This window comes from Balaenoptera ricei, chromosome 21 (assembly GCF_028023285.1).
Source record: "Balaenoptera ricei isolate mBalRic1 chromosome 21, mBalRic1.hap2, whole genome shotgun sequence".
NCBI classification, from domain to species: domain Eukaryota; kingdom Metazoa; phylum Chordata; class Mammalia; order Artiodactyla; family Balaenopteridae; genus Balaenoptera; species Balaenoptera ricei.
The window spans coordinates 11,535,777-11,562,252 of NC_082659.1; the positions used below are offsets into that span (position 1 = coordinate 11,535,777).

A 26,476-nucleotide genomic window follows, 5' to 3' on the forward strand; every position below is an offset into this window, starting at 1 on the left:
AGATGAACATGGCGAGTCAAAGAAGGAGTGCAGCGAAATAAAAAGCAAGAGCTGAATGAAACCTGTGTCCGGGCAGAAGCCGCAGTGCAGAGCGGTGAGTGTGCCGAGGGGTACGAGGTGAGGTGCGTCCCGGCAGGATGGGAGGCTGGCCAGGCAGCAGGGCTGAGGCAGGACGGCGGCGCAGAGCCCCCTGCCCCCGCCGGCCAGCACCTCATCCTTTAGGGAAAGAAGAAAGACTCCGAAATACGCTGAAAAGCGCACACACCCGCACGTCCAGGCCTGACTCTGCAGCCTGGCGCCCAGCCCACCAGGCTTCTCAGGGAGGATTTTTGGAAGATCCCGGGTCACACATTGAGCCAATTTCAACGACCACATCAAATCCTGTCAACTCAATATCAAATTATAGTGCGTTTTCCATATCAAGGTTTTTAAACATTAATTACTTTTTTTATTGAGGTGACACTGGCTTATAACATTGTATATGTTTCACGAGTACAATATTGTATTTTGATCTCTGTATACGCTACACGGAGCTCCTTTCAAAATACAGCTTCTAAGGCTTAGTGTACAGATGGATTTAAAGGTGTTTTTAAAAATAATATGCTTTGATATTTTCAATGACTCATAAAATATATATCAGTTTATCTTCAATTCAAACTAGTTTGTCTTAACCCAAACATCTATATGTCTAAAATGCACGAAGGAAAAAAAAATAAAGGATGTAACAATGTTTCTTTAGTTGAGAACTTAAACGAGCAGCTGCGGGTTAATGTAACTAAAGACAGGTCAACAGCAATGGCCACTTTATGGGAGATGTCACCACAGACCGCTGTCACAGACACTGACACCTCTGGGGTATGTCATCTCACTGTCTTTTACAAGGAATCACATGCTGCCCAAGCCACTTGATCAGAGAAGGTCAGGGACTAAACGTGGACGCTATAAAAGCCCATCTCTCAGCAGAGGCTTCAGACGACTCTGTGCACCCTAATTTCTACCAAAGGCTGACAAGAAATTACCGACACTCAGAATTTTAAGGGACCTTGACTGGCTGCAACCAAATGACATTTTAAACCAGGAGCCTTAAGCCTGACATTTTTGAACATCCCATAAGCACATGTGCAAACAAAATACTTGCAGAATTCAGCAGAGACTGAGGTTCAAGGTTTGGAAACGCTCAGAAGGGTGAGCGAGTTCACTGAGATTTAAACCCATGATTCCAACACCTCACCTGCAGCAGCGCATCTTCTCCGTGGCTTCATATACAAAACTGACCCGAGAATTTGTCTCCAAAAGTCAGGACACGGTCACGGTGTCAATTAACTTGGTAACTTTATCCACACTGACCAGCTTTACTTCACAAAAGAACCTCGTAGGTGCCGTCCCGGGATGATCACCAACAAGAAGAATGGAGGCTGGGAGAGGTCTCCTGGGGAAGCAGGTTCTCCCTACAGGGGATATGGCTCGGAAGCTCAGGTCCCGGGGGTGGTCGCCAGCAGTGGGGATGCGCCTCTCCGCTTACCCTCGGCTGCAGCCGCTGCGACTGATACTCTCGCGTTAACTCACCTACTGGTGCTAACAGACCAGACCCGATTCAGTATCCGGAGTAATGGCCTGTGTGCTCGTCCCTCCGCGGGTCCGCAGTCCGGGCTGGGCTCGGCCGGGCGCCCAGCGTAGGACAGACGGCAGGAATGGCTCGGAGGCACAAGGTGGCTGCACTCACGCCCGCGGCCGGGGCCTCTCCCTCCCTGTGGATGTCCACCCCCTAGACGGCTACCCCAGGCCTCCCACTGGCCACACCCGCAGGCCTTGCTCGGAATTAGACATCATCGTTGCCGCCTAATTCTCTGGTCAAATCAAGCCCGGGGCTGAGGCCAGCCCAGATTCAAGGGTCGGGAACTACACCCTGCCTCCTGACAGGGCACCTGTCAAGAATTCTGGATGCTTTCAACCCACCTCTCACCGTAAGCAAGCTCTTCTGCCTGTAACTGGATTCCTCCCAATTGGGAAGACGTCTGAAAGCAATGGCCCAACCAACCTTGTGGCGCTTTACACAGAATTCACAGTGTCCAAGAAGAAGAGCATATCTGCTCACTGTAAGCGTGCAGTCGACGGGCCAGGGCTGCTGTGGGTCCCAAATCCACAGGTTGAGCCCTGGCCCCTGACCTGAAGGTGTCAGGAGGGGGCCTCTGGGAGGTGATGGGGTCGTGAGCGGGGGCCTTCGTGGTGGGATTAGTCCCCTTGTGAGAAGAGACCCCAGAGAGACACCCGCTCTCCCCTCCACATGAGGACACAGCGAGGAGATGGCTCGACACGCCAGGAAGAGGCCTCACAGGGACCTTGGTCTTGGACTACAGCCTCCAGATGGGAGAAACAGGCGCCTGCTGTCTAAGCCCCAGAATGGACTCAGCGGGGCTGCTGAAGCTCCTTCAGGGAGCAGAGCCCAGGGCCCCTCAGGAAAACCAGAGGCGGCCCTCCTGTGCTCCTGTCCCTCGACTCACGCCACCCCTCATCCACGGGAGTCTCTTTGGAGACAGTGTTCACGTCCAAACCTCAGCAAATATTCTTAGTGGAGAAACGGACCAAATGGATGACATAAAAAAACTGCTTTCTTATTTACAGCACTTCACTCCTGACAGTGTGTGGCTGAGGTTTCATTCTTCCTCGCAAGTAGGACGAGCAGTGGAAAAGCTGGTGACTCCACACGTGTCACACATCTCACACGCTCCTGTCAGTCGTTCACCTTCTCCCGGAAGGGGCACGTCCCGGAGACCGGGTGCCCTTCTGGTGCAGAGGACGGCCAACGGCACGATCCTGTCCCTACAGGCGATGTGAGCCCCGGGGGAACCTGCAGACAAAGCTGAAGGTCTGCCTGAAGAAGCGGTTTCACGTCCACCTGGCATCTAAGGGATAAAGAGCTCACAGCCCCACAGGTCTGCCCCACGAGCCAGGGCATCGTTAGATCTGGTGTCAAACGCCAGGTTCACTCAGGAAACGTCTCAGCAAAGAAGCAGCCATAGAATGTTCAGCCTTGAGCCACAGAACTTCCTGTCTGCACGTTAACCCGGCTGTAAGCGTTAACCTGAGTGAGTAGGTACATCACTTGCTCAAGGGTGAGGAGGATCCAATTTCTGCTCTGCACAAAAGCACCTGCTCCAGGTGAGCTGGGGCTGAAACCCAGCCTAGCTCAGGGTCCTCATCTCCCAAAGGGCTGACCCTCCCACATGGCACAAAGATGCCAGCCCGGCTTTGAGAAGCCCCCAGGGTTAAGAATAAGCTGCGTGGAATAGAACAGTTCTGGCCTTAAAACTACGGATCCACAGCCTTTCGTTCTGGCAGTAATTAACTAGCATGTCCAGTTTTCTAATAAAGCCATGTTCAGTGCATGAAATAAAGCCCTTTAAGCATATGAGGATTTGATCCATCTCCAGTCAGTGGACAGCAAGGGGGTGAAGCAAGGGAAAGCACGTTCGCACCCCAACGTGGCGGGATCATCAAGATACAGGCTGGAAGGAAAACCGTAGTCATGGCTGAGACATTCACTTCCCTCATCCAGCTCAGCTCGGCGCTGCCTTAGTTATTCTTAGTTTATGAATCATATCATCTGGCATCCTATTTGCACAACCACCATTCTTTTTGGAAAGAAAAAAAGGCATTATAAATAATTTCAGTCTCTGGGTAAAAAGAAACTTACTTGAAGGATTTGATCTTCCAAAGACAAGACATCTTATGTTTAACCTAGTAAGTTACAATGCCATTCACCTGGTGTTTGGAAAAGTGAGGCACCCCAGGTGCGAAAATGTTCCACTTGATTGAACATCTTTTCAGCAACAGACCCACCTGGTGTACTCCCCCATCTCACATCCTGAAGCTCCAGAGGCCCTGCCGGCAGTTCCTCCCCCTGTGCCCCTGCATCGGGATTCCCAGTCCACACCATTTTGTTCTTTCACCATGTTTCATAGGAAACCCACACTTGGAAGATTAAGGACTTATTAAGGGTCATGATGGAATCATATACTGACTCAGAGTGAAAACCTGCCTTTGGGTCTCAGCAAAATACTCAGCAGCTGTGTGACAGTGAAATTCACACACAGCTTTGGGTCTAATTACTGATCTGCAAAACGGGGGCAGTATTTCCCATCTCACAAGAAAACAGTAGGACTAGCCAGAATAAATATAAAAGAGCCTTATAAACCAGAAACACCGCAAAAACACAAGGTGTAATGTCCACCATTCATGTTAGAACTTAAACTGAACACAAGTCACATCACTGTCTACACAGATCTAAGAATCACATGTAAGTTAAGCGTGAAATTAATGAAACAGGGTTTTATTTCCCCAGATACACTCACTGCCAAACTCTTACTGGACCCGTCATTGGGCACAATTTCTCCTTCAGACAGGTCTGCAGCAAAGGGAGCAAACATACTCATTGATTTTCCTTCACTTGTCCACATGAAATTAAAGGCTTTTTATAACCTTCAGCACAAAAGAAACTTAGGGGATTTAGGACTTCTCAGAGCGGCCGTTCCCACTATTTCAACAGTTATGTCCCCTCTGCCTTTGACCTCAATATGCAAGCTTCCCATGGCCGTCCACATGGCAACAGCCCTGCTCACGGTTCAATACTGTGTAATTGGGTCCAGTGCCCCACAGGCGTCTGAACCCTCGCGTGATGGAGCGCACACACTCAGTGCCCAAATGCAAGAGTTCTTGCTATGTAGCTTTTTAACACTAAGCGCCCCATTGCAAACATTCAATTTTAATCCCAGATTTTATTTCGCCAACACACAACGGGACAACCTGCCCCCACGGGGGGAGCACAGGCTGACCATGGCCCCTAAATTAACCCCTGAGGAGTTGGACACAGAAGTGAAGGCAAGAGCCAGGCTCGCTAGCTCTGACCACTGGCACCAGGTTCAGACCACTGGCATTCTGTCTGCTACTGGGACCTGGGGACAGTGAGGACCCCTCCCGAACCCATGTCCAGTAACCACGGCGAGGCGTGTGCACCCCAGACACGGGCCAACACCCCACAAGGCTTCCCGCCGCCCTCACACCAGCTGCCGGAGGCTGGAGGTTAAGTGCCGGCCAGCACATCACTGGGAGGAACCCAAGGTCGGAGTAACACTGAGTCTTCATGGACACCACGCCACAGGTTGGCAAACACGCAAAGATCAGTGACGTAGAATATATGGAAAGAACTTAACATCTTTCCCACCAGTTTTCACATACAGCTTATTTCACAATCATTCTGCTTTCCCTGTGGAGATATAATGTATCTCAAAAGTCAAATACTGCCACGTGGTTAATCCGCTTGATGCTTCATTATTTAGTTATTATGAAAGTCTGCATAGGTAAGTACTGCTGCTGCTTTACTGCAAAATCAGTCATTCTCGTAACTTCCAGTTATTTGTACCAGCCGAGTAGGCTGTGTCCTGATAGACGGGGGAGTAGATGCTGTGAGACCACTAAGCTCAGGGGCAGTACCCCAACCCACTGTGTCGCCCAAAGAAAACAGAATCTACTAAGCTCACTCCTGCCTAGGCTTGATTTTCCCAAATAGCATGGAGATTCCGAGGGAACAGAACTGACAAACTGATACGGAATCCAGACCATGTAAGGACTAAGGAGCCCCAGCCCCTTCACTGGTCAAAGGCACACCGTCTGGGAAACACGCTCACAGACCGCGTTCTCTCCTACGGGAGGTACAGCTGACCCGTCACGTGACGGTCGTTACATGTAAGTCGTGTACGAACCCGTGAGACATGGAGCAGGAGAGGGAAGATAAACCAACCTGCCAGCCTCCCGCTGCAGCGAAGGGCCACCCGGCTCCTGGCCCTCCGGAGGCCGCTCCCCCCAGACAGGGGGTGAAGGAGGTCAGCACCCAGGGACAGCCTCTCAGCAGCCGTTCTGACAAAGGTCATACTGAGACAGGCTGGGCCCCCGTGCTGCAGGGCCTGCACCTGGACACACGTCTCCTCAAGCAACAGATACAAAGAAACTGTACGGCACTGAAAATAACTGCATGCTTGTGCAGTTGGGGCAAATTCTGGACAAGATACAAAAAGACCAAAAAAACCCAACTGCCACATCTGAGGAGCTGGGAGCAAAAGCAGGGGAGAGGCCAACTGAGCCACCAGAACAAGGGAAGGGAGTCAAGGTGGACGTGAACGGGAAGAAAAGCTCAGAGCCTGGGGCAGGTCCGTGCATGTGCGTGTGTGATGGGGCAGGTGTGTGCGTGTGTGTGGGTGTGTGATGGGGTAGGTGTGTGCATGTGTGTGTGTGTGATGGGGCAGGTGTGTGTGTGTGATGGGACAGGGGTGTGTGTGTGTGTGTGTGATGGGGTAGGTGTGTGTATGTGTGTGTGTGTGTGATGGGGCAGGTGTGTGTGTATATGTGGTGATGGGGCGTGTGTGTGTGATGGGGCAGGTGTGTGTGTATCTAAGTGGTGGGGCAGGTGTGTGTGTGTGTCTGTGGTGGGGTTGGTACGTGCGTGTGTGTGTGTTTGCGTGGAAGTTTCCTCCTTCACAACAGACATGCTTTACGCACCCAACTCCCAGTGTTCCCAAGAAAAACATGAAAAATAAGGTCATCTACAGAGGTGCTCAACAGAATTCAGTCTGGCTCTTCACATCATGAACCAAAATGATCACAGGTATCGAAACAGCAGGAGAAAGGATGAATTCTGTGTCCCACAGCAGCCAAGCTGACCCCAGAGCAGGGCGACCTCATAACACTTCCCCGCAGCCCCGCTGAGCATATCAGCAATGAGACACCAGAAAACAGGTGGGTCTTCTTCCAGACATTCAGCTACAACATACGTAAGTTACTGGACCATGCAGTACTTCTAAAATAAGTAAAAATCAAACAAAACGAAAAGCCATGATTCATCCCAAAGTCGATCTTTTTTTAAAATTGTGGTCAACTACACGTAACGTACAATTTACCATCTTAACCATCTCTGAGTGTTTAGTTCAGTGGCGTTAAGTACGTTCACACTGTAGTGCAACCATCGCCACCATCCACCTGCAGAATGTTTTGTATCATCCCAAAATGAAACCCTCTACACAGTCCAAAGTTGATCTTCTTAATCAAAAATTTGAAAAGTCTTCTATAAAACCACTAAGGTAAAACCAAATTACATTCAAGTTCCTAAGGACCCTATTTGCCATTAAAATGCAAAAGCAATACCACTGTGTCTGAGTCTGAAGAAATTTCCAAACATTTCCTAAATAATTAAGCAGCTTCAGACCTATTAGATCAAATTATGTGGAAAAACTAAAATTCTCACATCTTTCACCTCTAAAAGCTATAATTTCAGCCAACTCCTCTTTCTCCCCATTTAATACGATTCTTTCCCATTTCCACACCTAATGTCACAGCCTCAAGTCCTCGGCAGTGACTTCAAAGTGAAACACTCTATTATATAAAAATATTTTTAAGGAAACTGCCTAGCAGATGGCATCAATATTCAAGTCATAATGGAAGGCAGCTTTCTTGGTTCTAGAGGTTGGTTACCTGCATTCTCATGAAAAGCAAATGAAGCGTCTCAATTTGGAAATATTTGCTATATTAACTTGAAACTTCTTATATAACAAACTGTCTAAAAATAGAAAAAACTCATGTCAATATTTAAAATCCACTTAGATCCCCACAGAACAGTACTTAACTTTTAATTAATTTTATCATTATTTTTGATGCTTCTCAGAATCAGTAATGACTCACCTGGAAGAGAGAAACTTATCTGGAAAATGCATTCCAACCTTAAATTGTGTTATACTCACAGTTGTTGATGGACACAGTTTGCAAAATCTTTGTTTCTTCACATGTGACTTGTTCATATATTCATTACTAACCAAGACTTTCAGAAAATAGAAATAGGCTCAAAAAAATATCTAACCATGTTCTAAACAAACTTCCCTATAAGCAGTAAATTTGCTCAAATTTGCAGCTGAGACATAATTGATTGGGCAGAACCAAAACAGAGACAGGTCTATGAACTTTTTTGAAAAATAATAGAGTCGGTAATATAATCTATCCATAATCATAAGTTAAAAAAAATACCTAAGATCTCAGTTTTCCAAAATACTCGGTGTTTTACATTGGAATGCATGGTATAAAACAGTGCCTTGTCATTTACGAATGGGACCCCGGTAAACATACCAGCCGGTCAAGATGCTGTTTATGATAAAAGTAGAGAAATTCCCAACAGATTACATTCCTCTAATTATCACAGAAGAGTCCATTATGATTCATTTTGTTTAGCTAGAAAACACATAAGGAAATGTCAGAAGCCTCTGTTTCATATCCAGCAAAAGTATCCTGGGACACAGACAGACATATTTGGCAGGACACAACTGATTCTAGAAATGAATAAACTCTGATACAACCCTGTGCAAAAAAGAAGCAGCATCTCGATCTTTTCCTCAGGACTTGAGTCTCTGAATAAAACACTTTAAGTTAGAGCGAGTGAGACCCAGATCCACAGGATAACACGCGTCACATAAATTATTCTGTTTGTTTAACTTTAAAACAGCAAAGTTCCAAAGGATTTTTTTTCAGACTTTTTTCCCTCCATCGTGTTTCCTTAAAAGTAATGCAAACCACCTTACTTACAACCTCTAACCACATACATCTGCCTGACAATGAGAAATCACAGGGTCATAGAATCTCCCACTTCAAGATATCCATCCTATTGTTTTGTTCATTGAGATCCTCGAGGTTTGAAGAATGTAACACCTGGCCAGTTCCTACCCTGATTGCAAGGAAAGCCTTGATTGCAAACAGGCTCCAAATCCATTCCATGCTAGCCAATAATGTGGTTTGCCTTAATAAATATCATCCACAAAGGAAACAACTTTGAAATTAATATATTCAGCTTTATAAGACGACCGGTTTCCCTTCAAATTCCAAGGCAACAATCATCTGAATCTATTTCCTTCTTCAAATAAAAACAGGTCTCTGAGCTCCGGTCACAACTCACTGTAGAACTGAATCATCCATTTTTTTTTTGCTTGTTTCAGTCAATATATAAAACAACCACCTTAGAAAACCAAGATATCTAAATTATGCAATCATATTTCTCAATTTTCCACAGATATAACACCAAGAATCTCAAATCAGAAGAACAAAATGCATTTACCTGTGTTCCTGTCTGGTAATATACAGCAATGCTTCTGCAGAATGCCGGGCAAAACCTGTTTCAAAACAAATAAATAAAAGACATGTGGTTATCATTCAGGTAGAGAAAGGCATCGCATTAACTGTTGCAAGTGTTTTTCTAATAAGGCCATTCAATGTTGCACAGTCATCATGCCCAGAACGATCTAACAAATTAAACAGTACTGAAAAATTCTGATACATACATTTTTCATCAAAGAGGTTAATCAGGTAAGTGTGCTGATTATATATGCTGCTCCTAGGACGGTAACGCAGTTCTGTTTTAATGTATGTCTCTAATGGGTCCTCAAAGTACCTTGAAAGCTGCACTCAGGGGACGCCTACAATAAGGTAAATGGGCCCACCAATTCTGTGATGGCTTTTAAAATATGAGATGCAATTAGAACCTGAAAATGGAGGCTTGATGGGGACAGTTCCTTGAGTCCATCTTCTAGGATCTAAGCCAAGACGCTTTTATCAAGGATGAGTCACAAAGAAAATGTGAAAGAAAAGCCTGTGTTTACACACACAGTTGGGTAGGAAAAGGTGAAGGAAATATCTTATTTGATAAGCAAAAGGAAGGTGAAAATAATGGAAAATGGCTTTCCCAAGAAACTTCAGTACTGTGAGGCAACCGCAAAGCGCAGATGTAGAAAGAATTTGTGACTGAAGAGATCTCTGTGGGAAGTTCATGATTATGCTCTCTCAACTCAATTAGGGTAAAAGCTGAACTTCCATCTTAAATCCTCTACCGATGAGGATGCAACCATTCCCCAGCCCTCCCTGATTACAAATCCCGACATTCTCAGCCAAGAAGCACGCGTTACCCCCCTCTGGAGCAAATGAATCAGGCAGTGGAGGGGAGAAGCAGGTGTTGCAAAGACGCTGCAGTCACAACGCTGCCCTCGACCAGCTCAGGGTCTGCTGAGTATACAACAGGCTCTAGTAAATATGATCAATGAATGCAGAAGTTTTTCTCCAGAATAATGATTCCCTTCCCTTCCATGCCCTCACAATGCCTCTACGTCGAGACAAGAAACCCTGGGACCATGTTTGACACTCATCTCTCCCAGCCCTCGATGTCCGACTGTGCAAACACACACACACACACACACACACACACACTTCACATCCTGGGCTCCTTGTAAATCTGCATCCCTTCTGATTCCAAAGCTGACACACCCACTCACTGACTTTCTCCAGCACTTTCCAGAGGGGCACTCCTTGGCTTACCTATTCATATTTAAGACTATGGCCTAATCATTGTCGTAAACGTGGGATCAGACAGGAACGGTCAATGGGTGCTAAGGCTGGGGGGATTTTGATGAGATCTGAGTGGTTTTAAAGAATCCTCGCAGAGCCCCAAGGGATGCGAAAGAGTAGTAATTACACCCGAGAGAGACGTGACCAAAATGAGCATCTCTGTGAGAGGAAGTGGGTGGGGCCGAGGGAAAGACCCCTGTACAGCAGGAGCCTCAGCTGCCGGCTACACAGCGCCCTCCGTCTACACGGCACCCTCCATCTACACGGCACCCTCTGACTCTGGGTCCTGGTTTTCTTCTCCTAACTCTTACATTTGAAATTATTTCCAAATATAAAGTTATTTTGAGTGTTGCTCTTGTTCCTTGACCATCCTCTGCTCTCTGGGCCCTTCTTTCCTGTGTCACCACATTCGCTGGCCTCGTGAGGAAGCCAGGTGGGCTCCAGTCAACAAGCCACTTTTGACTGGACCCCCTCGGTCCCCGAGGTTCGTGTACAAGTAAAGAGCTATGCTGTTTAAACAGTAAATAACACTGTTCCCCTCTGAGATGCAGATGGCAATTCAGTGTCAGGACGTTACTAATGTTCCATTAACTGTTCTGGCCAATTGCGTGTTGGCGAAGCCACCTTAGCTTAGTCCCCAGAAGAGGCCACGTCACCTCCTAACAGCCGCCCCTGCCACATCGCATCGCCAGGACGGCCGGTCCCACGAGGGTGTGGGGGTGCTCGCAGGTGGTGGTAGCAGGAACGCGGAGGTCAGGCGCCTGCTGGCGTCACCCCGTGAAGGCCGGGCGAGTCCTGTCCGCGGCCCCTGGCGCTCACCCTGTGCTTCCTGCTCAGCTCCCCACCGGCCGAGATTGCTCGGTGCCGCTGGCTTTGAAGGGTGGAGGCCCCGAAGCCGCTGCCCGGACGGAGGGCGCAGCACACACGTGGTCCCCGTGTCTCTGCTCTCACCTCCCAGGCAGCTGGCAGGATGGACCGAGGGCACGCGAGGAGGACACCGGCCAGAGTGCATGGGACAGACGTGCCCAAGGGCAGGCGATGTCACTGCCCCTGATGTCGGGGCCGTCACCGCACGCAACCCTGCTCGTGAGCAAGGTCGCGGCAGGAGGGCCGGAGCTGGGGTGCGGGTCAGGACTGCTCCGGCCAGGCGTTCAAACCCTGAGCCGTCACCCGGCAGGCTTGGACAGGGATTACAAGGACCAAAACCGGTAAAGTCACACCAGCCAAGGGGCAGAAGCCGCCTGCGTGGGTGTCGCCGGGGGCTGCGTGCAGACTGCAGGGATCCCGTCGGGGACTAGGGGCCGGAGCCCCGGAAGTCGCATTCCTCTCAGCAGGAAGCCCTCCAGGTTCCCCGTGGTGGGGTGGTGTCCCCAAGACCTGCCGCAGGGGGCGCCCACTCAGCGGCACTGTCTGCGCCCCGCGAGGTGCTCTCCCCACAAAAACGAACGTGAGGAACCTCCTGGAGACGCGGGTGACCACGACCTTGACTGTGCTGATGGGCTCACAGGCGTGTGCAAGTGTCCAGACGCAACAAACTGCGTGCACTGAATGTGCGCAGACTTTGTATATCAGTTATACCTCAGGACACTTGATAACAAGGTTTCTGCTCCAAATTCTCCATGAATTTCTGCTGCGCCTTTAAACACACGCGTGTGCACACACACGCACACACACAGACACCGCACGTCTAACGAGCTCCCAGCGCTGCTCACCTGCTCAGCCCGAAGAACCACCGGCTCCCAGGCTGCGCCCAAGCAACACGGCGATGTGTCTAACGAAGCCGTCCCGTCGGTGCACGTGGTCAAGTTTTAAGTGGGCAGAGCGACTACAGTAAAAATCCACAGGCACAAAAAGAACAGGATGGGCGAGCACAGAAGAAAGAGACTGCAGCGTGTCTCTGTGAGATACAGGGCTCTCTCAGAAGAGCTGGCAGTCGGGGACCCGGCCGCCTCCGGAGAGGTGCCTGCAGGGGCCCCAAGGGCAGGAGCGAGGCCGCTGGAAACCTTCACCCAGTGCGGCCCCTCCAGGTGCCCACACAGGCAGCCCAGCCCCTCACCAGCCACCAGAGAACGAGCTGAACTAAAGGAAACCAGAGCAGCGCAGGCTCCAGCGGAGCCCCGGGTGAAGACAGGAGAGCTAAGAGGCTGGCTGGCCCCCCTGAACCCTCCTCCCACCTTCCTCCAGAGTGAGAGGGGCGCGCTTCCCCCACCCACCCTCCCTCACCCTTCCGTTCTCCTCTGAAAAACAGAAAAATACCCCTTATGACGCGGGCCTCCAAACGGAAACTCTGGCTCCCCATCAGGTCTCTGTGTGGTCAATTCCACCAGCCAACAAGCCCCATTCATCCACCAAAACGTTTTCCATAAATTTTAATCTTTCACTTAATTAGGACTTACAGCTGAGGATTACCACACATTTAAAGAAAACTCCCACTTTGAGAGACACTAAAACAGACAGAAAACTGGAATTAGAGAAAAGAGAAACATTACAGGGGAAAAGAGAACATTTTCAAATAATGATAATTAATATTTCAGAAAGCGAGAGAAGATATTTCGTCCATGAGTCAAGAAAAAGATGTTAAGTTTATGGAAGGAAAATTCACAGAACAAGATGGAGCTTTTGGAAGCTAAAAACAGGAGAACCAAATTTTTTACAAAAAAATTAAGAGTTGAAAAAAATTCAAGGAAATAACACAGAAGGTAGATTTAAAAAAAAAAAATACAGAGAGTTAGGAGAAAAAAAGAGAGAACAGAAACGTATTTGGCCATCCCTGGAGTATCTGACCAATGGCGCATCCAGAATGAAAGGTCCACGAAACAGAAGGGAACACAGTGCCGACAAGCCACAGCAGGCCCCGTGTCTAAGGGACAATTTCAGACTCGACAGGACCCCGGAGCGCCCAACACAGAAGGACCAGCCTCACGCACACTACAGGGAAACTTCAGCACAAAAGGAGGGTTCCAAACGCACCCAAGCGCAAGACACTGGATGCCAGGAAATGCGGGAAGAGGGCCTTGGAAATTCTAGGGAAACTGCCCCCAACATCAGCCATGGATGAAAGAGAGACGAAGGGACAAGGAGGAGGACCAGATCTTCCTAAATGACCCACCGAACCCCCAAGAGGCAGCTGCCAGAGGACGTTCTTCGTGGCCGCCGCGAGGACCCGAGGGGTCCAGAGGCGGGGGTGTCACGGAGGGGCAGGGGTCCCAACGTGGCGCCTGGGCGGTGGGCCAGCACGCGGGGTGGGGGGACGTCGCCCAGATGGACAGCAGGCTGAGGCTGAACACGCAGAGAAGAGGTGACAATGCGACGGAGACATTGAAGAAAAAGCCAGGCCTTTTAAAAAAGGCAACTAACAGTGAATGAAAGACGTTCCCAAAAAGGCACAATCCTATCAATTTACTGTGATATAAGTACTAACTATTAATGTATCCCAAAGTCAGGAAGTAACCACATTGGGCATTTGGGGAGGGGGAGCCCCAGCCTCCCCCGGCCACAGCGGGAAGTCAGGGGAGGGGGAAACGGTGAAAGAATGGGGACGGCGTCTCTGGGTCCAGGGCGAGGTATGAAGGGGGGTATGAAGCAGCCGACTCTACTCTCTACCATAAGCCTCTTAAAACGACTTCTCTTTTTATAGTATGTACATATGTAAATTAAATGAACTTACAATTAACTCACGTAAAGTAGTGCATGGCAAGTCTGCACAATGATTTTTACAACTACAGGAAAGCAGTACCAAAATGTCCTTAAGAAGAGAAAATTTAAAAAGACCAAGACACCTATTTGAATTCAAGTACTTCTACTAGACATTTTTACATCTATTTCGTTACAATTTAGATACATCTAGAAACTCAGGCTTCACCTACTTACTCAACACACACGTGTGTCCAGTAAATCCAGATAAAAGCAAACACACAGTTAAAAGCTAGAACAAAATCTGAGCAAACCCAGCCCTGACCCAGAGTCACTTTATGTTTATAAAGGGATATGGAATAAGGAGTTAAGAATGAGGCAAATGCTTATATTTAAGCGACAGTAATGAAAACAGTGTGGTGCCGGTGAGAGAAGAGACAAATGGATCAGTGGAACAGACGAGACCCCCATAAACATAGTCGACTGACCTTTGACAAGGGAGCGAAGGCAACGCAATGGAGCAAAGACAGTCTCTTCAACAAACGGTGTCGGAACAACTGGACATCATGTGCAGAAAAATAATAATAATCTGGACACAGACCTTACACCCTTCATGTAAATGAACTCAAAGTAGAGCACAGCTTAAACGTAAAAGGCAAAACTATAAAACTCCCAGAAGATAACATGGAGAAAATCCAGATGACCTTGGGTGTATGGTGATGCCTTTTTAGATACAACACCAGAGGCATGACCTATGAAAGAAATAATTGATAAGCTGGACTTCATTAAAATTAAAACCTTCTGAAAGATGCTGTCAAGAGAATAAGCAGACAAGCCACAGGCTGGGAGAAAAGACACATCTGATAAAACCTGTTATCCAAAATATACGAAGAACTCTTCAAACTCAATAACAAGAAAACAATCCGATTAAAAAATGGTCGAAAGACTTTAACAGACAGCTCAGCAAAGAAGACATACAGATGGCAAGTAAGCAAGAGAAGATGCCCCACATCGTATGTCATCAGGGAAATGCAAATTAAAACAACAATGAGACACCACTACACACCTATCAGAATGCAAAACAGTACAGACACTTTGGAAGACAGTCTGGGGGTTTCTTAAAAAACTAAACATACCCTTATCCTATGATCCAGCAGTGAAGCTCCTTGGTATTTACCCAAAGGAACTGAAAACCTTTGTCAACACAAAACCCTACACACTTCATCCACAAATGCCAAAACTTGGAAGCAACCAAGGTGTCCTTCAGTAGGTGAATGGATAAATAAACCGTGGTCCCTCCAGACAATGGAATATCATTCAGCTAAAAAGAATTGAGCCTTCAAGCCATGAAAAGATATGAAGGAAACTTCAATGCATACGACTGAGTGAAAGAAGCCAATCTGAAAAGATTACAGACTGTATGATTCAACTCTATGACATCCTGGAAAAGACAAAACTGTGGAGAGAGTGAACAGAGGGAGCATGGAGGATTTTTAGGGCAGTGAAACTACTCTCTCTGACTCTGTAATGATGCATGCAAGTCACTATACATTTGTCAAATCCACAGAATGTTCAGCGCCAAGAGTGAGCCCTGATGTAAGCCAGGGACTCTGGGTGATGATGATGTATCATTCATCGTAGGTTCATGGATTGTAACAAATGTCCCGTCTGGTGGGGATGGTGATAGTGGGCTGGGGAAGGAGCGGGGGACAGGGGTACATGGGAAATCTCTGTGCCTCACCCTCAATTTTGCTGTGAACCTAAAACTGCTCATGAAGTGAGAGTGGCATGGACGTATATACACTACCAAATGTAAAGTAGATAGCTAGTGGGAAGCAGCCGCATAGCACAGGAAGATCAGCTCGGTGCTTTGTGTCCACCTAGAGGGGTGGGATAGGGAGGGTGGGAGGGAGACGCAAGAGGGAGGGGATATGGGGATATATGTATACGTATAGCTGATTCACTTTGTTATACAGCAGAAACTAACACATCATTGTAAAGCAATTATACTCCAATAAAGATGTTTTAAAAAAAAAAGTCTTTTTGAAAATGCATATATTTTACCTGAAATTGAGGCATTTCTCGTTTCATCACAAAGTGAACAGACACTGCTGCCCCATGCCCCCCACTCCAAGCAGGAAGACAGGGCCTTTTGTTCTGCGGGGCTCCATCACCTTCCAGGACAGGTGGATCCCAGGTCACAGACACAGGCCACAGGGCGCTGGGCTCCATCAGGAAACCACAGCCTCCTACGTGGAGGACCAGTCTCTGCTCAGAAGGGATCCCGTCCCAGTTGCCGGGCGACCCTGCCTAGGCCCCCGAGGCTCGCTCTGCCTCCGCCCCCGTCTCCTTTCACGATCGTCTTTCCTACTTTTCTACTGTAGACAAGGGTGCATACCGGTCCCATCTATTTAACTAAATGTTATTCAATTTATTTGCAGCGTAAGAAAATTTCAGTGCACAGACCATGTGTAACCAAGATGTTCACTTAATCGATCGCCTTTTCTGGGTTAAAAGGCAGGAAACCATCCTTCAGGGCTGTTCCAGGGTGTTTTTCTACAGAATGGAGAAAACTGCTGCGCTGGTTGGGTTTTCCAGGGAAGCAGAACCAACTGGATAACAGGATGTACAAACACTGCGTGTGCACGTGTGCATGTGTGTGTGCCTGTATGTAAACATACATATCTATGTGTACATACCTATCAGTCTCCATAATCGCGTGGCCGATTCCTCATAATTAACCCACCGTTCTCCTGCCGTGAATGAAGCTGCCAGGACACGGGGGACAGGGACCTGCCTCCCTGCTCTCGGTTCTGCAGGTACATCCCTCGATCGTACGGCAGTTCTATTCCTAATCTTCCGAGGAACCTCCGCACTGGCTTCCACGGTGGCTGCATCGTCTGACGCTCCCACTGACAGCGCACGAGGTCCCTTTTCTCCACATCCTCACCACACCTGCTATTTTCTGGTTTTCTGATGGCAGCCGTCCTATCGGGTGCAAGGCGGCCTCTTCACCCACACGTTGCGGCGCTGTTACGCGACAGCACCCCCACGGTCAGCTGAGAGCTTTAGGAGTGTCCCCACCGCACCCCAGCCGCGCCTCGGAACCTTTAGGATGTCTTCCTGTCCTTCCCCAGCCCCGGGTCGACTGCGGGAGAGATGCTCCTCACTCCAGAACATGTCCCACAATTCCCTTTGCGACAGGACCCTCCGTCCCGCGTCCTTACCCATCATGTTCCCTAGACGTTCCCACGCCCACCAGGTGCTCCCGGGACCCGCCCCCTCCTGAGGGCCTCGTGGGCTCCCAGACTGCCTCCCCGCCTGCTCAGGGAACCCCCCTTGGGACTCCTGCGGATGAGGGGCTCCCCTCCCCACGGCCCTGAGGCCGCCTGCATTTGGGGGTGAAAGGATCATGACCCCGGCTGACCTCCTCCAGCCCCGCCTGCCACCTGATGGCCCAGGAGGACCGCTCGGACACAGGGAAGCCCGCGCCTCTGTCCTGCCTGCACCTGCTTCCCAGCTGCATCCTTTACATCCTTCCCACGGCCTGACCTTCCGGACACTCGCAGCCTCTCAACCCCCACCCGGCAACCTTCCTTCCTCTTTTCTGTCTATTGAAATCTCGAGCATTTTCCCAAATTAAGCTTGAATCAAATACCCTCCTTGACTTTCCGTGTCACGTAGGTCCTGGTCACCTTCATCACCTCTCCCACATGGCACTAACTGTGTCCCCTGCCAGGAGCACCACCCCCGCGGGCTGCAGCTGCATCTCTTTATACCCGTGTTCCCGGCTCAGAGCATCGTAAGGCCCCGAACAGGAGGGCGCCATCCACGGGCAGCCTGAGCCCCAAGGTGTGCGTGGGGGGGAATGGACCCACAGACCCCAAATGTGAGGACACTAACGGGAGGGGGAGAAGAAGGGGGAAAAGGGGGAGGAAGAGGACAGAGAGGAAGAAGGAGAGACCACTACCAGGGAAACACGTCTGGGGGACCGGGAAGCGCCGGAAGCTGGGGAGGCTGGAGCCACGGGGCCCTGCGCAGGAGCACGTGTTCCATCCCCTGGAGACGGGGCGCTGTGCGGAAAGACGTCTGCAAGGAGATGCGACCCCAAGGAGAGCAGAGCACAGATGCGAGGTCGAGGCGGGTGGAGGAGAGCGACGCCTTCTGGAGGCCGGGAAGGAAAGTGACCACAACAGCATAGAAGCCGAGACGACCAGATTTCTAGCTCTCCACACGGCTGGGACCATGTTTCTCAAATTACACTCCCATAGGGGAGCAGGGGGGAGATTCAGGGTCAGAGAAGGTGAGGAAACACTGGACACGCATCTCATCTCGGTGGCCGACAGTAACCACGAGCAACCCTGACGTCCCCACGACATCCTGAAGGAGGAGATTCTCCCCTGACGGCGGCGGGCAGCTTTTCTTAAATGTTTCTAGGAGAAAATGCACATCTAAGGATCGGTACTGTAACTTTCTGTGCAGCCACGGGATGGAAACAAGACAGGCCACGCTCCACCCACCGTGGCTCGGGGGCCTGCGAACCGTCCGTCCCACGCGGCGCCCAGGACCCAACCCACCCAGCCCTGAGTCCGCACAAGGGTGAGGACCGCGGGCAGAGGGCCGGAGCTTCTGCGTCCTGACGCCGCGGGCGACGGCTCACGCACCCGATGACACAGGAAGGACACGCAGCACAGGTGCGGGTGGTGCGTCTGCTGAGTGTGAGGGAGCCTGCCGTCCGCAGAGCTCGACTCACAGACAGAGGCAGAGACGCTGACGGAGCAAAACCGCCCCTGTGGGAACGACCAGAAGTGACAGCCGTCGGGGCACGAGGAGGGAGCGGAGATGGGGTGTCGCACACCAGCCCCCACAAGGAGCCACCTGGATAGATAAACCCGCTGGGTCTTGGTCACCGTCGGCGTGGGTGTGTGTGCGCGTGTGCAGGTGCCCGTGAGTGTGTGCGTAGAAACACACACGTGTGTCGGGAGGGAGGCATTTCTCACTCAGGATATTTATTAAGGCACCATTTCAAGTATTACAGACAAAGGTCCTGCCTGACCCCCGACACCAAGGTTCCAGGGCCCGGATGGGCGAGAGCAGCTCAGTCCTGGCCTTAGACGCAGGGACCACACTGACCCCTGGGACTGCTGGTGGGAAGGCCCCAGACGTCCTGAGGAAGTCAGTGCAGCCAGGTGGGGGGTGGCTAACATCTTCTGTTACATTTCACAGGTTACTCCTGGACATCACAACGACAGACTGAGTGTTACCAATAAGAAGGGAGTTGGGCCGGTCAGGAGAGGGGAAACTTTGTGTTCTTCTACATTTATTTCTACTGATGTATTTCTTAAACGGTTTCAGTTGCAATTTTGCTTTGAAAATCTAATAATCTGAGAAATACGGGACAGAAGAGGAACCAGACTCTCTGGTAAAATATCCTACAACCAGCCAAATTATAGGGGGCAAATGTCTCACCTAAAACCAAGGGATAAATGAGATTCATGGGGAGACTAAGTCCACGCAGATCTATTAGTGCCCAGAGAGAGTTTTCCAGCTCAAAGAAAGATTGTCTATTAATTTTCTAAAAAGTAAAAATCCCTATTCTAGGTTGCAGAACTTTGCTGAATTGTTCTACATTTTTTTTCTTTTGGCTGTGCCACTCGACATGCGGGATCTTAGCTCCCCGACCAAGGACAGAACCCGTGCCCCCTGCAGGGGAAGCATGGAGTACTAACCACTGGACCGCCAGGGACGTCCCTTTGCTGAACTGTTTTAAAAAGAAGTATTCTACCTTAAAGTATGTAAGATCAGATTTATTACTGTTGTCACGCTGCATGAAATTTTTGCCAGTTCTTGGGACGATCACTGAGGCTCTGCGGGTGCGGGCGGATCACACTTCTCTGTTGGACCACGTACGAGCCCCTGCCCGCTGTGCGCCATCTCCGGGGGATACAGCCGAGGGACCCACGACACGTGAGCGCGGCGCATGCAGGCTGTGGGTGCCGCTGCTCGGAGGAGATCTCGTCTGTGTCAAGACGCGGAACCTGCAGCACGAAAGGGGCGACGTTCTCAGCAGAGTCCCGCCAGCGGTACGCACGGTGTCACCAGGACCGTGGCGGACACGGATGTTACATCACGGGGACTGAGCCCGCACGCTGTCCCGGGACCCACAAGGCAACGGCAGTGGAGGAGGATAGCCTGGCCGCCGGGGCCGAGGGCGAGAAGCATGGAGATGGGCTCCAGGGTGCGGTGGTCATCCGGCCAAAGGAGTGAGAAGAGGGGACAAACCTGACAGAAGGAGGTCAAAGGGAGGAAGGAGGGCCAGGGACACCGGTGATGAGAGCAGCCCCGGCGGGAGGACGTTGCCCTCCCCCTGCCCGAGGAGAGCCAGGGAGGAAAGGGGAGCCGGAGCCCCGTCACCTGGGGAGGGAGGGGTGGGGAGCAGAGCCTCTCCTGAGGACCCGCCTTCCTTCTGGGAAGCAAGAGCGTGCAGGCAACTGGAGCAGGAGGGCCGGCACCTCCCACCCAGCAGGGACGGGAGGAGGGGGGAGCGCTGGTAGGACCACGAGGCTCCCAGTAGAGGCTCTGAGGGTGCTTGTCAGCGGCAACGACTCAAATACATGCTTCCCCAGCAGCGATCATGTCTTTTCAGTATCGAGTGGAGAAGATCAGTGATGGAATTAATCCACTCTTGGAACTTTGCCAAGTAGGAGAAGGACAGACTGGGGGGGAGGGGGCAGTTAGTGGCAGAAATAACGACTTGACAGACTCAGGCGGGCTCTGCTACCCAGGGACCACGGAGACGAGATGGGACAGACGGGGGACAAACCAGAGGGTTGGGGCCAGGTCCCGACCGCGGCAGGGCTGACCTCAGAGCAGGAAGATGCCCTCAGCACAAATGAGAAGTGGAGCACGCGGGGGGCCTGAAGGAGAAAACCCGGCACCACCAGACCTCGGGTCCCCAGCTCAGCACGCCCTGTGCTCCCCGAGAAGAGCCTGTCCCTCTGGCGGACGTTCCAGCAACAGAACGGCTGCTAGTTCAAGGCTGACGAGCGTGAAACTGGTCTTTGCAAATGACAGTCAGAGAGCAAAGAACCCTCCACCCAGAGGCCGGGGGGGGGGGGGTGGGGGAGTACATTCCTCTGGCCTCGTTCTTGTAGCCCATGGACTAAACAGGTCAGAACCCAACTCCTCCTGGGATCCTAGACTAGATTTGTCCCGACAGCATCTCTCTCCATGTAAAGACGAAAAGGTTGGAATAATAACCATGCGCTTTTTAACATACGACCAAGCCAGCTTTCATCAGCATGGACCCTGGAAGCCTCCTGGGTATATTTATTTTAGGTTTATTGAGGAGCAAGTGACCAATAACGTTGTAATCCAAAGTGTAGGCATGACGATTTGATACACGTGTACATTGTGAGATGATCACCATCATCGAGTTAATCAACACGCCCCTCACCTCCCAGAGGTGACTCCTGTGCGTGTGTGTGCGTGTGTGCATGTGTGCACGTGTGTGCTCTGAGAACACTTGGGACCTACTCTCAGCACCTTTAAGGGACACGATACGGTGTTGTTCACTGTAGTCACCACGCTGCACGTTAGATTCCCCAAAACTTATTCGTCCTACAGCTGGAAGTTCGTGTCCTTTGACCAAGGTCTCCCCATCGCCCCTCCCCCAGTCCCAAGTAATCACCATTCTTCTCTCTGCTCGATGACACAAGCTTCTGTGTGTGTTTGTTTCTACATATAAGTGATGCCACACAGCACTTGTCTCTCTCTGTCTGGCTGATTTCACTTAGAATAAACGTCTGCCGGGTTCATCCATGTCGCCACAAGTGGCAGGATTTCCCGACCCTCACATCTTCTTTATCCATTCATCTGTCACCGAACACTTAGGCTATTTCCACGTCTTGGCTCCTGTGACTAATGCAATGAGCACACAGTGCAGATACCTCCTTCAAGATCCTGATGTCATTTCCTTTGGATGCACACCCAGAAATGGGATGGATGGACCATATGGTGGTTCTATATTTAATTTGTTGAGGAACCTCCATACTGGATGTACCAATTTATATTCCCCCCAACAGTGTACTAGGGTTTCCTTTTCTCCAACAAATAATCCGATTAAAAAATAGGCAAAGAGCATGAATAGACATTTTTCCAAAGAAGACATACAGGTGGCCAACAGGTACATGAAAAGATGCTCAACATCGCTGATCATCAGGGAAATGCAAATCAAACCACAGTGAAACATCACCTCACATCTGTCTGATGCCAGAATGGCCCTCATCAAAAAGACAAGAAGAAACTAGTGCTGTTGAGGATGTAGAGAAACAGACGCCCCCTCAAGCCACCATCGACCAGCACACCATCCATCTGGGACTCCAGGCACCACCAGTGTAACGAGATTAAGAGTGAATCCTGAGCCGAGTTAATAACCACTGTCTGCTGAAAAGTCTAGAATTAAAGCATGTGAGACTCCTCCCCTCCGCCCCCTAACTGCAAATCCTAACTCACTTTCCTGGAAACGCCGGCTCCCTCTCACTTCCCAGCAGCTGTGGGAGCCTCACGAGCCCCCTCGCCCCCGCTGTGCCCCGACCCACAATCTTCGTCCCTGTCACAAGGAAGAGCAGAGCCGGCGACAGGGACCACAACACCGACGAGCCGTCCCCTGACCCCTGTGACATCGGAGACGCATCCCACGTACCTGACACTGAACCCCCAATGTGTCCTGGACACCACGTTCTCCTAAAAGGACTTGCGTCCCTGATATCCCATCTCTGCCCACATATTCACCCAGCCCCCACCACTGACTTTTTCACACGAGCGTTTAAACAGGCTCAGATTTCTCCATCATTAAAAATGAGATCGGCTTCCAGCATGACAGTGCAAAAACCCCCGCTGCCCACTCCCCAGCAAAGGTGTGAAGATTATAGCAAAAAAATAAATGAAAACAACATTTCAGCCTCTGGAAATGGTCCTGAGGACAAACAGCAAGTGAGGAAAATCTATTCCAGAAAATCTGCACAATTTTGGGGAGAAAGATGAGAGTCCGTGGTACTGGCACTGAATCTGCTCCCTCCCGCCCCTCCCAGCTCAGGGAGGCCGAGCCTGCACCCGGCACGGGGCCAACACCAGTGAACACGTGCAGGGTCGGGACCCCTTCATCCCCCTCCCTGGCCCCACGCGTGGCACCAGTGTGCTGAGGACAGGGGGCCCTGACAGTGCTGGTTCCATGTCGGACCGGCAAGCTGAGAGGACCCGAGGCTGCTGCCGCCCCCCACCAAGCGCTCAGTTCCTGGCGGGATGGGGTGCTGCTCGGAGAGAAGCCTGCCTTCTTCCCAACCCCCAGCTCCAGCAGCAGCAGCGAGAGCAGACAAAATAGACCTCGAAATAAAAGGTGTTACTAGACATAAAAAAGGACATTTTATAATGATAAAAGGGTCAATCCATCAGAACATATAACAGTTATAAATATATATGCACCTTAATAACAGAACACCAACGTGCGTGAATCAAAGACTGACAAGAATGATATTGATAATAATAGCTGAAGACGTCAATACCTCACTTTCAATAACGGGTAGAACAACTAGACATAAGATCAACAGGACAGAAGACTTAAGCCGCACTGTAAGTCAGCTAGACCTAAGACACATCTGCAGAACATTCCCCCAACAGCAGCAACAGAGTACACACTCTTCTCAAGCGCACCTGGAACATGCACCAGAACAGACCATACGCTGTCATTAAAAAAGCTCAACAAATTTAATATGAGAGAGTTAACATAAATTATGTTCTCTGATCACAATGAAATGAAATTAGACATCAGTAACAGGAAAGAAATTGCAAAACTCACAAATATGTGGAAATTAAACAAAGCACTCCTAAATAACCAATGGAACAAAGAACAAATCAAAAAGGAAATCAGAAAATGCATTGGGATTCATGAAAATGAAGACAGCTAAAGCAATACTTCAGGAAAATTTATAGCTGCAAATGCCTTTATTAAGAAAGAAGAAAGATCTCAAATCAATAAGCTGAACTTCCACCTTAAGACACTGGAAAAAGAAGAGCAAACTAAACACAAAGCAAGAAGAAGGAAGAAAATAATAAAGATTAAAGCAGGAACTTGTGAAACAGAGAATATAAAAACAAAAGAGAAAAATGAAGTCAAAAGCTGGTTCTTTGAAATGATCAACAAAATCAACATCTTTAGTTAGACTGACCAAGAAAAAAGGAAAGGTTCAAATTACTAGAATCAGGAATGAAACAGGGAACATTATACAGACTTTACAGGCGGAAAAAGATTAAAAAAGAAAACTATGAACAACTTGCACCAACAAATTAGATAACTTAGATGAAATGTACAAACGCCTCAAAAGACACAAACTACCAAACCTGACTCAAGAAGAAAGAGACGATCTGAATAGACCTTATAGCAAGTGAAGACAATGAATTAGTAAACAAAAACTGTTCACAAAGAAAAGCTCAGACCCAAATGGCTTCTCCACTGAATTCTGCCCAAAAATTAAGGAAGAATTCGTACCAATTCTTCACAAATTCTTCCCAAAAATATAAGTAAAGGGAACACTTCCCAAACTCATTTTATAAGACCAGTTTACCCTAATACCAACACCAAGCAAAGACCTGATGAGAAAAGAAGGCTAAAGATCAATATCTCTCATGAACATGGATGCATAAATTCTCAATAAAATACTGGCAGAACTAATCCAGCAGCATACAAAAATAATTACAGGTTCTTGATGAAAACATTCGACAAACTAGGGATAGGACTAGGGAACTTCCTCAACCTGATAAAAGACATCTACAAAAAACTACAGCTAACATCGTACTTAATGGAGAGAGACTGAATGCTTTCTCCCTAAGATCAGGAACAAGGCAGGCATGCCCACTCTCACCACTACTAATCAACATAGTCCTGGATGCCCTAGAGACAGGGCAATTAGACAATGAAAAGAAATAGAAGCATCAGATTGGAAAGGGAAGAAGTAAAACTATCTCTATTTGCTGGTGACATAATCTTGTACATAAAAAATTCTAGAAAATCCATTAAAAATCATTAGAACTAATAAATAAGTTCTACAAGATTGAAGGATACAAGATCAACATAAAAAATCAACTGTAATTCTATGTATTTGAACAATCTGAAAATAGAAACAGTTCCATTTATAATTACATCAAAAAGAATAAAATACTTAGGAATAAATTTAACAAAAGAAATGAAAATCTTATACCCTGAAAATTACAAAATACTTTTGAAAGAAATTAAAGATCTGAACAAAAAGTACCCCCATGTTCATGAATCAGAAGATTTAACTCTTCAAACCAATGTACAGATTCACTGTGATCCCCACCACAAATCCAATTGACTTCTTCATTGAAACTAACAACCTGACTCTAAAATTCATATGGAATTGCAAGAGACCCAGAATAGCCAAAACAATCTTGAAAAAGAAAAACAAAGTTGAAGGACTCACATGTGGATTTTGAAACTTCCTACAAAATAGTAATCAAGACATTGTGGTTCTGGCACAAGAACAGATCAGTGTAACAGAATTGAGAACCCAGACGTAAACCCATAGATTTCATGGTCAACTGACCTTCAACAAATGTGCCAAGACCACCGAATGGGGAGGGTAGACTTCTCAACAGATGGTGCTAAGACAACCTGACAGCCACGCACCAAAGTATGAGGTGGGACCCCAATCTCATACCATACACAAAAATTAACTCTAAATGGCTAAAACACCTAAACTCTTAGAAGAAAACATCATGGTAAAATTTCATGACTTTGGATTTGGAAATAAATCGATGATGATGAGAAAGGTCTGGAGACGATGGTGGCGATGGTTGCACAACAATGTGAACATCCCTGATGCCACTGAACTGTACCTTTAAAAATGGTTAAAAGGATGAATTTCATGTGATATATATTTTTCCACAATTAGAACAATAAAATTTTTTTAATCTTTAAAAACTAAAAAAGTAGAAATTTTAAAAAGAAATAAAGTTCTAACACAATGTGGATGAACTCAACCTTGAAAACATTATGCTTAAGTGAAAAACTCCTGTCACCCAAGACCTCATGGCACATGATTCCATTCATATGAAACATCCAGAACAGGGAAATCCACAGAGGCACGCAGTAGCTTAGGGGGCGCCTAGCACTGGGGTGGGGGATGGGAGGACAGGGGGATGAAAATGTTCTGAAACTGACTGTAGTGATGTTGTATAAACTAAAAATCATGGGATTATACACTCTCAATGGGTGAACTCTGTGGTGTGCCAATTATATCTCAACAGAACTGGGTTTTTTTCAAATGAAAGAAAAACTTGCCCTGAGTAGAAAGAAAGTTTGCTCTTATTTAAAAGAGTGAGTGTAATGTTTTTTCACCTT

The 26,476-nt window shown here is 48.6% G+C and overlaps 1 protein-coding gene across 7 annotated transcripts in view; it reads right to left on the reverse strand.

Annotated features, from left to right (window-relative positions):
• DLGAP2 (DLG associated protein 2) overlaps positions 1-26,476 on the reverse strand; it is a 726,244-nt gene that overhangs the window by 553,187 nt on the left and 146,581 nt on the right. For all 7 annotated transcript variants that reach the window (XM_059909837.1, XM_059909832.1, XM_059909834.1 and 4 more), the window contains one exon: positions 9,146-9,200. Coding sequence is in view for 6 of the 7 variants with exons in the window: in XM_059909832.1 (XP_059765815.1) it covers positions 9,146-9,200 (55 nt within the window). In the remaining variant the exon portion in view is untranslated. The remainder of the gene's footprint in view (positions 1-9,145; positions 9,201-26,476) is intronic.